Raw genomic sequence first — 12,699 nt, 5'->3', positions numbered from 1 at the left:
CGCAAACGACGATTGCGCCCATTACGCTGCACATGTTGCATATCACTGCGATGTCAGAGTGAGGGCAATAATTGTAGGGCCATTATTCACTGATAACACTGAATTGATGAACGGTAAAAGCTTTTAAAGCATCGCCTATGGTCAATTTTTGACATGTTTGGTGTCTATTTACCCAACGTGACCCCATCTTTTATAATTTACCAAATATATGGGTAAGAATAAATGTTTTTTAACATAACTTAGGGAAAAGTTATTTTTTTTTAAATTTGCGGTTCTTTGTTCATTATATAGCAAAAAATAAAAACCCCAGTAGTGATTAAATATGACCAAAAGAAAGCTCTATCTGTCCCTAAAAAATGGTATAAAATGAATTTCAGTACTGCGTTGCATGACGGAATAAATGTCAATCAAAGGACTGCAGCGCTGAATACTGAAAAATGGCTTGGCCAGAAAGGAGGTGTAAACACCCCGATCAGCAAGTGGTTAAAAGGATACCTAAGGCCAAAACTTTATTTTTTTTATTTTGGATAGAAAAGGCATAGTAGGGAATGGTCTGGTTCTAAATAAATCCTGTCGCCAGACCATTAATTTTGACAAAATTTTCCACAATATTATATGTGCATGTAAAGTATTTTAGGCATGTCATTTACCGGTTTGTATGATATGATGGCAGCAACCCCAGCAGATTCAGAGCTGTCACTAAAGTGGCAATTCCCCTTGGCTCCTTCTCAGGCTGCTACATAAAATGTTATGCAAGGAGGCAAGGTGGAGGGCTGCTGGGTCAGCACAGAACATAAATAGACACTCACAGAGTAGGGGAGATCTATGACATGCAAGGAGGGAATGGGCTGTTGCTAGGGAATTGACACTTCCTGAAGTAGTCAAATTTTCTAACAAGTTAAAGGGACATTGCAAGGTAAAAAAAAATCAATTATGGAAAGGAAAATATACTGCCAGTAAGCATTTTAGATTGTAAGTTCTCACGGGCAGTGCCCTCCTTACCATCTTGTCTTGACTTGTATTGTACCTGTAATATCTTCTTTATATTGTAAAGCCTTGCGCAAACTCTTGGCGCTAAATAAATCCTGTGGAAAATTCATAAAATGCAATTATTTAAAGTTGATGACAGGAAGTGATAACAATCCTATATGGCAAAATGAACCTTATCGCTTCTTCAAAAGAAAGGAATGTACTTACTGTTGTTACCTTTCCATGGTAAACCTAAAGGAGGCTGGGAGCAGACAGCTGCTGTTCGTCTTGCCCTGTAGTATATGTCACTACAGAATTTATTAGCCAGTGGAGGGTATCACAGCAGCTCATTCAATGGTCGAATGCTTGCAGCGGCTGGGGTGCAGGGAAACATTTTACTTTATGTCCGCAAAGGTAAGTAAATAAACTCTTCTTTTGCAGGTGGGCTTTGTTGATCAAAATGACCAGGTGGTGATAGGGTCACTTTAAGCAAGAGGTTCAAGAATTAATGATAAAAAAATAAATAGACCTAGATTTTCTGTTTTATATAGAACATACAGAAATGTTAATGTGCCTAAGCAGCTACAAATGTACCGTTTGTCTTGAATTCCACCTGAAAAAGAAAAACAGTGAACTTCCTGTGCCTACAGCCTTACAGCTGTATATCTGCAGTGTGAGATCTAAGGCAGTGTGCCTCTGACTGCTAGTCTCGTGAGAATTGAATTGAGATTTGATGACGTCACTACTGTGCTGCTCATTACTTGCTGGAGAGTAGGCTATACTTTAGGTCCTGCAGTGTGAGGATCTCCTTGCTTCTGCTTTACTTATTCTTTGAAACTGTGCATCCTCCATTTCTCCTGCAGCTTCTTGAAAATTTCCCCAGACCACCAATCACCATGAGGACAGTTCTGACAAGAGGATGCAAAGCCCTACTTCTTTACCAAGATGGCCATCTCTACAAAGAGACACAGTTCACAACAAAGCATGGTAATTCAATAATAGGAAGAACCACTGGCAGGGAGACCACAGGCAATACTGGTGACTAGTCCTTTGACCTCTCCTTCCTTTTTTAATTTCTGGGCATAGCTTCCACATCATACATCGTCTTTTAAACTATGCATTTCTGTTGCTGACATCTCTATCTTTTAAGGTGTATCTGTTCTACAACTTAGCTGTTTTTCATGCACAGACAGCCAGATGGGCCTGAAGGAATAATCGACATGTCACACCCATGTGTGAAAAGAAATAGGCACACCTTAAAGTGTGATGAAATAACACCTGTTATAAGACAATGATGATTAAAACTTACAGCAGTATTCAAATACTTGTGGTTCATAGCCTTATAACTGACAATATACCTTGTTATTTGCAGAAGCAAGAAGGAAGTAATATTAAATGTTGGATTTAGTTGCTTATTTGTTTTAGCTCTTACTAACATGGGTGTTTTCATGCAAATTGCTAAAATGTGAGCATGCATCCTGGTTTTGCCATTACAGTTGATCATGCAGCTGATAGTGTTCAAAATGGTCATTTGCACATGCTGGATGTATAAAACTCTCTGGTAAATGCATTTTGTATTGTCTTAACAAGCAGCAGCAGGCCCACTATCTAGCCCTAACATTCCATTAGGATATAAGCTCATGGATGCTATAGCGACCATAAGCTTATAGCAGAGCTGTAGCTGAGACTCCGGCAAATCACGAATGATTGCTATCACTGCAATTCATCAAAAATGTGGGTGCCTTCCCCCTTTGCTGTCTGTCCTCCAGTCCTATGATGCCTTCTCCACTGGCCGCTCCTGTGCTGTGATCCGCTGCCAGTAATGAGAGGTGAAAAATTGTGGAAATGACAAAGGGATTCATGTATAAAACTTCAGCGCAGCATATAGCCGAGTGAATACCATCCATACAGCATTAAAGTGACGCTAAACTCAGGAGTTAAATCTTAAAAATGCATTCAAGAACCCTATTAACCAAAATGTTCCTTATTTGTGTATCACTCAGCTGTAGATCCTCAAATCATTTTGAATTCATGCTGACATTCTCCTTCCTTCTGGAGGGTGGCTACCTTTGTTCCCCATGGTCCCTGTGTATGTTGTAAAGTAGTGATGAGCCGAACAGGTCCGAGTTCGAACTCAATGCAAGTCACTTCGCCTGCCACTACAGCTCAGCCGAGCCAAAGCATATGGGTGCTGTACGGGCTATAGTGAATAGCCCGTACAGCAGCCCTTCAGTTCGACTGAACCGAAGGGCTCAGGTGGCCGAAGCTAGCCAAAGGATCAGCTGCAGCTACGGCTGGATCCTTCGGCTCTGTAGTGAATAACCCCCTAAGTCTTGATACAAATGAAGATCACCGGCACTCGATGAAAGCTTACAAATTCCTATTTGTATTTATGTAAAGAGGTGCGTCACGTGCAAAAAACGTTTTTTGCACGTGACGCACCTCTTCACATAAATACAAAACAAGAATTTAGAAGTATTCATGGAGTGCTGGTGACCTTCATTCTTATCAAGCATTAATCGGTTATATTTTTTGCACAAGGGAACAAATACTTGGAGGCTAAAACTGCACTCAAAATGGAAGCAATTCACATTAACACACTTTGTAAAATCCATGCATGCAGTAGTATCAGTGCTGCTTGTTTACCTTGTCTGATATGAGGCTGGACTGTGACTGAGTGCTGGATCTGAGAGTCAGTTTCCTCATTGTACCATATTTCATATGGGTCAAAAGGTTGTAAGCTATATTGTGGAATGTCAGTAGTTTTTGTTACATTTTAGAACCCCCCCACTCCCCTTCCCTACTAATGAGTTACAGCTGCTGATCCTACAAAACAAGCAGATTAAACTGTGCAATTGAGTTTGGGAAATTTCCCATACTTTAAGTGACTGACCCCAGACTGTTCTTGGAATTTCCCAACATATATCGTAACTACCAATATTTACATGGTATGCAGTGACCCTCATTACATTATTTTAATACTAAATGGTGTAGATTCCCATAAACTAATCCAGTTTTAAATAATATAACATCAACATCTGTCAGTGTATTTTCTAAAATGATAAGGCTTTGTTTAATTTATTTTGATAGAAAACACACCATTTCTGAAACTTGGATGATTTTGTCCTTTTGTTACTGTTAGTGGAAATAAAACATTCCTTGACACTGCCATCACCCTCTTGTACACTTTATTCTTTTTTTCAGTTTCATCTGCCCTTCTTAACTCACTCCATGCAGGTACCATTCTGCCTTTGCCATAATTTTATAGCCTCCATTTAGATTACTGCTTACTGCTAGTACTGGAGTTCAATGAGATTTGAAAATATAGGCAAAATAAAAGATCCTTATCCTTGTGTAAAGCTCTGTAAATGATTGGATTTGGCTCATTTATATACAGTATATTGTTGATTTCTTGTTGATAATCTATTTTCATACGTATGTAGTGATAAAGTATAGTACTAGTGTTTGTGATGGGATTATCCCACTCTGCTACTCTATTCTGAAGTATCAACCCTGTAATTTAACTTGGTTTTCTATCAGGAGTGTGTATTTCCTGCGGGTACTGATGTCAGGCACATTATTTATCAGAATGTCTGTAATCCTGCTCCAGAGATTTTCTAATGCAAAAACCCTACCAAATTGTATAGCCAGTGTGGTGACATCACTATGCTATTCAGGTTCTATAGACCCAATATTACAAAAAAAGCTTCTCTGAGTTACCGTGGTTCTGAAGGGTGGTATACGGTCCTTGAAAAAATCATCTGGTCTTTCAAGTCTTAAAATTAGATTCCAACCAAATTCTAGTATTATACATTCCATATAAAGTATCACCCCAAACGCACACATCATATATCACCCCATAAATACTAACATGGTACACTCAATATAGCGCATACCAAATACAGACATAGTACATTCAATGTATCCTCTTAAATACTGACACTATGCATTTTATATATGCCCCCCCCCCCGAAAATAAATAATAGCTAATTTGCCTACAAACGTCAGGTGGTCATAATAATCTGGCCACTCAGTGTGTGTGTATATATATATATATATATTCCACCAAACACTGACACAGTACATTCCATAGATCACTACACCAAAAACGAACACTGAACATTCCATAAATCACCCCATTCAGAATACTGACCTAGTACATGCCACATATCACCCCTCTAAAAACAGACATTGTACGTTCAACATATTCCCTCTGAAAATTCTGACTTGATTATCCAAATGCTGACATGGTACGTTCCATTTATCCCCCATACTGACATGGTACATTCCATATATCCCTTCCAAATACTAAAAACATATGAAATACATATATGGACCCCTCCAAATCCTGGCACGGTACATTCCACGCCTCCCCCAAATGATGATATGGTACATTGCATATAACCCCCACAAATAGTTACACTGTATATTCCATATATCAACCACCCCCTAAATACTGACATGGTACATTCTACATATCCCCTCTTTAAAAAGTGACAAGGCATGTTCCTTGTAATCCCTACCTTTTTAGTACTGTCCCTCCCGCCTCGAATGCCGACATGCTTCATATTCCCAAATATATTTATAATACTGCCACTCCAAAACTGACATTGAGCTATGTACTCTAATGACCAAATAGGTACAGGGTCTGAACCCCATGGACTTGCCTTTCTACAAGTAAGCCTTCCAGGGGAAGTGGTAAATCCCAAAAGAGGGTTACGAGAGGAGAGGCGTACATCACAGAATACTGTGCCCAGGGAGAGATGTGTGCATCTGCTGCATTCCAACTGAAGATCCCTCATTCATGTGGTGCATCTGTCCACTTTGTGGATGAGGCAGGAGGCTATTAGCTCCATGCCTGCAGTTCTCTAGCATTTGTCAAAATGACTCGGATACAGAGCCCACTCTCCAAAGACACTGATGACTCAGAAATCCTCCACTGCCTAGATGTAGACCCTTGTAAGGACCATAACCTGATCTCCCACCAACTGAAGAATGTGTAGTTTTTAGAGATTTTGCTGAACACATTACATGCAGCTAATGTCTAACTGCAAGGAAAGGAAGTAATGACCTCACAGCATCACAGCAAGAGGCAAACTAGGGGAACTAGAGGCAAAATAGACTTTTCAGCTTTTTGACATTCCTTAATCTAAAAGTGTGTTTTTCTGTGGACTTCGGAATCAAAGCAGTGAAAGAAACAGAGATCCTTATACAATCCAATAGGTGGCACTTTTGCAAAGTTCTACAACATAATTTCCCAGAGAGAAAGATACATGCAGTGTGACTATTAAAACCTTGGCTTTTCTTCATAGAGGAAATATATTCTATGCGTGGCCCAGGGAAAACCAAGAAAAATGTTTGTGTTTGGGGCAGTTTCAAGAAGTTTGTCATTAGGGATGTATGCAATATGGTTTTGTGGGTTGACTGGGATAGCAGCAGTCAGAATGTACACATATAGGAATTGTAGTGTATAAAAATCTTGTGCCAAGATACCCCCAACATGTCAGGTTTACAAAAGGCCATGGGAGATTTCATTGCGGATTAATAAATACTCCAACCACTAAAAGTTCCTTCAAATGATTTACCCTCATTCACAATTTTAAGAATGATACAAGGGAATTAGCAGCTTAACAGTATATGAAACAGATCACAAAACGACAGGTTATTAAAAAAAATAGATTTGATTTATTACAGTTCATGGGTTAATATAAAAATATGTCCAGCAAAAAAATTATTCATTTGTCTGAACATTTTCAGTTTCTGTAATAAGCGATGGGAGATCTGCAGGGAGTCGAAGAAGTTCTTCCACTTCCTCTTGGAGAGTTTCAGCTTTTTCATTCAGCAACATCTTAAGGAAGAAACAAAAGACCAGATTATTATACATTCAACAATGAGAATTAACTGCCTGGTATAGTACTAGAGGCATACCATACAGTTCCCATCTATATATACAGTAGACAGCAGTGGCAATTTTATAACCTCACTTTAGATCTCTAAATATTAGTACAGTATTATGTAAAGCTAAATTCCAGGCTAATATATTCAAAAATACCAGTCAGTATAATATAGTTATGTATTTATTAATGTGATCCTGTTGCAAAACATCCCTGTTAAAAATGCTGTTACCTGTAAATGAGGGCGGGAAATGCTTACCTTTCATTGTGCCCACGCTGCTGAACACTGTTCCATTTACAAAAATCTCATCCTCCAAAGTCTGCTGGGATACAGACATTTCTGGGAGTATTGATCTAGGGTTAAAATAGGATTTGGACTCACCAGTAAAATCAGTTTCTTGGAGTATCGTACAGGACATAGGCAGATTCATAGACAACATGGTAATATGAAGTTATCACCAGGTGATTGGACAATGGCCAGAGCTGAGAGGACGAAGACTCTTCAGTTTTTTTAGCAAGCGATAAAGAACATGAAGGGGAGGGTCCTGTGTCCTATACTGTACTCCAAGAAACAGATTTTTTTTTACTGGTAGGTCAAAATGAGTACAGGGAACAGGAATATTCAAAGATGCTGGGATTTCCAAAAGCAATAGAACAGAGGGATGGGCAACACAGCAAACAACCACAAACAGGCCCACATATCAGAAACAAGGGGAATCCCCAACTCAGACTTTACAGCCAAAACTAGCATCAGAGAGCCCTGAACATCCATCTGTTAAAACTTAGTAAATGTGTGAACAGAAGACCAGATGGCAGCTTTACAAATATGTAGAACCAGGAGATGCCTCAAACCAAACATGTTTCAGAGCAGGACAAAAAGAGGGAAAGGCGAGGTTCTGATTAAAATTAAAAGGAGGACCCCACCTAAGGAAAAAATGAATCCCTAGGCCTGAGAGCAACCTTATTCTTGTGAAGAACAAATAAATATTCTTTGCATGACAGTGCTGCAAACCTTGAAACCCCCATAGCGGAAATTTACAGCATCAAATGAAAATCACCTTTTGTGTAAGATCTGTCCGAGAAATAGGTCTGATAAGTTCAAAGTGAGCTTTCTGGAGAGATGACAGCACCAAATTATGATTCCAGGGCATCAGGAGAGCGTCTAGGAGGAACCACATGAGTGACCCCCTGAATAAAGGCTTTGACCAAACAATGAGAGGCCTTTGAAAAAGAATGGCCAAAACTAACATATGTCCTTCGAGCATACTCCGAGCCAAATGTTGATCCAACACCAATTAGAGAAAGGCCAAAATCCCTTCCATTGAGTATTCCCTAGGATGAAATTTTCACTTTTCACACCAGCTAAAAGTAAGCCCTCCAGGTGCAAAGGTACACCTTGTGAAAGATGGACTTCCTGGCCTCCTGGGCTGTGTAGCAAATGTTTTTACTATGCTGGCTGGCGTGGGTGATGGTCATCATTGCAGCTAAGTGCAGCAGGGCAGGGGGGCTAAAGGGAGAGGAGGGTGTTGTGAGTTAGTTTAAGCAAAAAAGATCAAATACAAAATACATTTACCCGCAGCAGTCTCATTTCTGTGACTGAATACTAGAATTTAAATTGCTCAAAGTTACTGCAATTTCCCTTGTTGAGGTTGCACATGAAACAAAGCTCAAAAATAAAATATAATTCATGAATACTCTATCTGCGACAAGATATATTTTTAACAATAAATATGTATCACTTTGATGGGTGACACATGACACTTCTCACCTTGGCTGAGCTAATAATCTGGTTTGCCTGACGTTTTGACAAATGTTCGATGGTCTTAACCATCAGTCGTGGATCAGCATTAGCCAGATGTGCAAGGGTGGTGTAACCCGCATTGTATAGCTGTTTGGCCCGGGCCTATTGAAAAAAAAAAAATACACATTATTACACACACACACACACTATATATATATATATATACACACACACACACACACACACACACACTATATTGCCAAAAGTATTGGGACACCTGCCTTCACACGCACATGAACTTTAATGACATCCCAGTCTTAGTCCGTAAGGTTCAATATTGGGTTGGCCCATCCTATGCAGCTATACCAGCTTCAACTCTTCTGGGAAGGCCATCCACAAGGTTTAGGAGTGCGTCTATGGGAATGTTTGACCATTCTTCCAGAAGCACATTTGTGAGGTCAGGCACTGATGTTGGACGAGATGGCCGGGCTTGCAGTCTCCGCTCGGATTCAACCTAAAGGTGTTCTATCAGGTTGAGGTCAGGACTCTGTGCAGGCCAGTCAAGTTCCTCCACCCCAAAGTCGCTCATCCATGTCTTTATGGACCTTGCTTCGTGCAAGAATGCGCTGACCCATGCTCTGTCATTTTATGTGGCCTACCACTTTGTGGCTGAGTTGCTGTTGTTCCCAGTTGCTTACACTTTGTTGTAATACCACTAAGGTGTTTACACCAAATGCAGACCAGATCCGGTCAGGTTTCTGCACACGCACGATGCGTTTTTGATGCGTTTTTGATGCGTTTTTCCAGGAAGCTAACAAGGTTATGTGGTCATTTCCTTTTACCTCTGACCTTTCATTAGCTGTTCCGATTATTTCCTGCTTCCTCTGACCTTGTTTCACATGTAAAATTGTTGCAACATGGATCCATGGGATGCAGGCATGCTCCTGGTGATGGTTATTATACTGCTACGCCATTGTGTTGCTAAGGGGATACATATGACATGTAATATCACAGACAGCCACACAAGCTGCATGAAAAGCAGCTGCAGGTGTCAGTGAGCAAACAGGCAGTGTGATAAGGAGGAGTGGTGGGGGGGAAGGGGGGTGGATGGAATACTGCATTTGAGGAACTACTAGTATACAATGCCATTCACATTGAAGTACTCACCACAGCTCTCCTTATCTGTCAAGGACATATCCTTATATCCTGGGAAAACTCTCCCTGCTATCAAACTCCACTGGTCAGCCTTCTTTCTATTGTTCTTATATTGAAAGTGTCTGCTGTCATATAGCTCAGGGCACTGTTGAACCATACTTATGAATCTCTCTGGGTCACAAAACTGGTCCACCATTTTTCGTTTGCTCTCCAGCTCACAAGGTCACCTTTTCCAAAGACAGGAAGTGACAAAGGAAGATTAGGTCATGACAGATGGCCATAGGAGGTTTTTTTTCTTTATGGTTATTTTTTCCCATTGAATTGCTTTGGGTTGCATTGCGTTGCGTTTTTGATGCGTTTTTTATGCGTTCCAGAGCAGGTAAAATAGGGCTTGCCGCAGTTTTTTCACCTGGTCTGGATCCGCACGCTGCGATGTGAACTGGAGGTCAAAATACCATAGGAATACATTGGATGCAGTTTTGATCCAGTCTGCACCTGCTCTGGTCCGGATCTGCTCTGCGCTTGGTGTGAACAAGGCCTAAAAGTTGACCGTTAACATTTAGCAGCAAGGAAATTTCACAGATGGAGTTATTGCACAGGTGGTAACGTATCACGGTACCACGGTTGAATTCACTGAGCTCCTGAGAGCGATCTTTAATCCAACCGCACAGCTGTGCCATTCATTCATTCTGCCAACACGGTGGATGCACCCACTTCTGCTTCTGCTCATTAATTTTCTCACGGGCTTGTGCCTGCACGCACTCTCTGAATCACTTTGCCTCCACTCTCCCACTCCCTACATTTAAGGAAGGGAAGGAGTGAAGGCAGAGTCTGATAGAGAGTGTATGCAGGCACAAGACCCGTGATCACTTTGAGAAAGGAGATCGTGGTTGTAATGCTTTCCAGGCTTGAATACAAAAATGTAATACATGCATATATTTTTTTTATTCATGCGAGTGCATTTATTAACTTTTTGCAAATGGTGGAATATGCCTTTAAAGCATCACTTAACCAGAGGATTAATACCCTTTTATGACGTACACAGCCAGGATCTTTAGAGGGAGAGGCAGATCTTACTAAGCTCTCGGGGACCTTTAGAGAGCCAGTGGGTGGACTATTTGTTAGGTTTGTTTGTTACAGTTTTTACTAGAAAAATCGTGACTTCCTTTCAAGGCAGCTTAATGCAAAAGTTCATTTTACTTACCTCCAAAACACCGGGCACCTCCATTAGTGGTATCAGCTCTGCTCTGACACAGTAACTCAATTTTTTGGTGACATCCTGAAGAAGGGCTTTATATGCCCAGAATTCATCCAACTCCTTTATTGAGCACAAAACAGAAACCACATTTGTAATCATTATAGAATGAAATGAATGGGCATGGAAAATTTCTATAGGCATGAGATACATCTTGTATAAAAAAGGGGAAAAGAAGATGAGACACTGCACGAAGACAACAGAACCTTGCTGCCTCTTCCTTCAAAATAAGTCAACCACTTGTCACTGGACCAGCCAGTGCTCGTGTCACAAGCACTGGCTTGTCCAGTGATAGGAGGTTAACTTGCAGAATGGCTCATTTGTAATACATACAGGGGCACACTTGGATGCACGTTTGTGATGTGCACTGAACGCATCAGGTCTTTGTGAGTAGTATTCATTTGTATGTGTTCTACTCTATTAACTACCTGCTGTCCGGCCGTTGTGATTAAATGGCCGGACAGCGGCTTCTTGAGGGCGGGTGGGCGTCTTTAGACGTCCTATCCCATTTCGCTCGTGCCCGCCGCTAGGCGGCGCACACGAGCGGGAAACTGGCTTTGAATGTAAACAGCCAGCGATGGCTGTTTACATACAAGCGTTCGGGCGTCTGTAAAGGTCTCTGCTTCATCAGCTTCTCTGGGGTCCCTAGGTGACATTAGGGGTCTTAAGACCCCTGATGCCTCCATAAAGAGGACCTGTCACTGCAAATTGGCTATCACATAGGGAGCTTACTTGCTCCCTATGTGATAACAATAAAGTTCAGTTGGAAAAAAAGAAGGTTTAAAACAATGTTACAAAAAAAATAAAAAAATCACATATCAAAGCAAATTTTTTTAAAAAAGGCCCCCGTCCCCACACATGCGTCAAGCCGCCTACATGCGAAAACGTCGATTACATCCATTGCGCCGCACATGTTACATATCGCCTCAATGAGAGCAATAATTCTAGGGTCATCAATCACTGATAACACTAAACTGATGAGCAGTAAAAGCTTTTAAAGCGTCGGCTATGGTCAATTTTGATTATGGAAGTTTTTTGCGATTTAACGGGTGCGCGCAATTTTAAAGCTTGACATGTTTGGTGTCTATTTACCCGACGTGACCCCGTCTTTTATATTTTACCAAAAATTGGGTAATAATAAATGTTTTATAACATAACGTAGGGAGAACAGGTTTTTTTTCAAAATTTTCGGTACTTTTTTTTATTATACAGTGAAAAAAAAAAAACCTGTAGTGGTGATTAAATACCACCATGAGAAAGCTCTATCTGTCCCCAAAAAATGGTATAAAATTCATTTCAGTACAGCGTTGCATGACGGAATAAATGTCAAAGTACCGCAGCGCCGAATACTGAAAAATGGCCTGGATGGGAAGGGGGTATAAACACCCCGGTCAGCAAGTGGTTAAAGTTATTTGTCACAAGGAAAAGGCGCTTTTGTTTTGCGTTTACTGTCAGCTTGTGTGGAAGACTTCCCTGTCGGATGAAAAAGCTGCCCTACTTTGTGACCTATTCATTTAGGTCATAGGAGACTCCAATCAGCTTATAATCAGCACTGATATTTTATATGTCTGTCTGGTTGGGGTGCTACTTAACATGGTAAAACTATTGAGTAAGCAGTTAACAAAACGCCAAAAGGATTTCTAGCACCTCGCCAACCCAAGCTGTCAATTCAGGCTGGTAAGATG

At 40.7% G+C, this 12,699-nt stretch overlaps 1 protein-coding gene across 1 annotated transcript in view; it reads right to left on the bottom strand.

Annotated features, from left to right (window-relative positions):
* Window positions 1-6,691: 6,691 nt before the first annotated feature.
* The window catches only part of HELQ (helicase, POLQ-like), a 37,353-nt gene continuing 31,345 nt past the window's right edge, over window positions 6,692-12,699 (bottom strand). The window contains exons 16-18 of the mRNA XM_018565985.1: window positions 10,964-11,077; window positions 8,632-8,766; window positions 6,692-6,817 (exon numbers count right to left, since the gene is read on the bottom strand). Of these exons, the coding sequence (XP_018421487.1) occupies window positions 6,701-6,817; window positions 8,632-8,766; window positions 10,964-11,077 (366 nt within the window). The 3' untranslated portion in view covers window positions 6,692-6,700. The remainder of the gene's footprint in view (window positions 6,818-8,631; window positions 8,767-10,963; window positions 11,078-12,699) is intronic.

The sequence above is a fragment of the Nanorana parkeri genome, unplaced genomic scaffold, assembly GCF_000935625.1.
Source record: "Nanorana parkeri isolate BGI_ZX_2015 unplaced genomic scaffold, ASM93562v1 scaffold906, whole genome shotgun sequence".
NCBI classification, from domain to species: domain Eukaryota; kingdom Metazoa; phylum Chordata; class Amphibia; order Anura; family Dicroglossidae; genus Nanorana; species Nanorana parkeri.
Note: the sequence above shows the minus strand (reverse complement) of the source record. Positions and strands in the feature narration are given on the sequence as shown.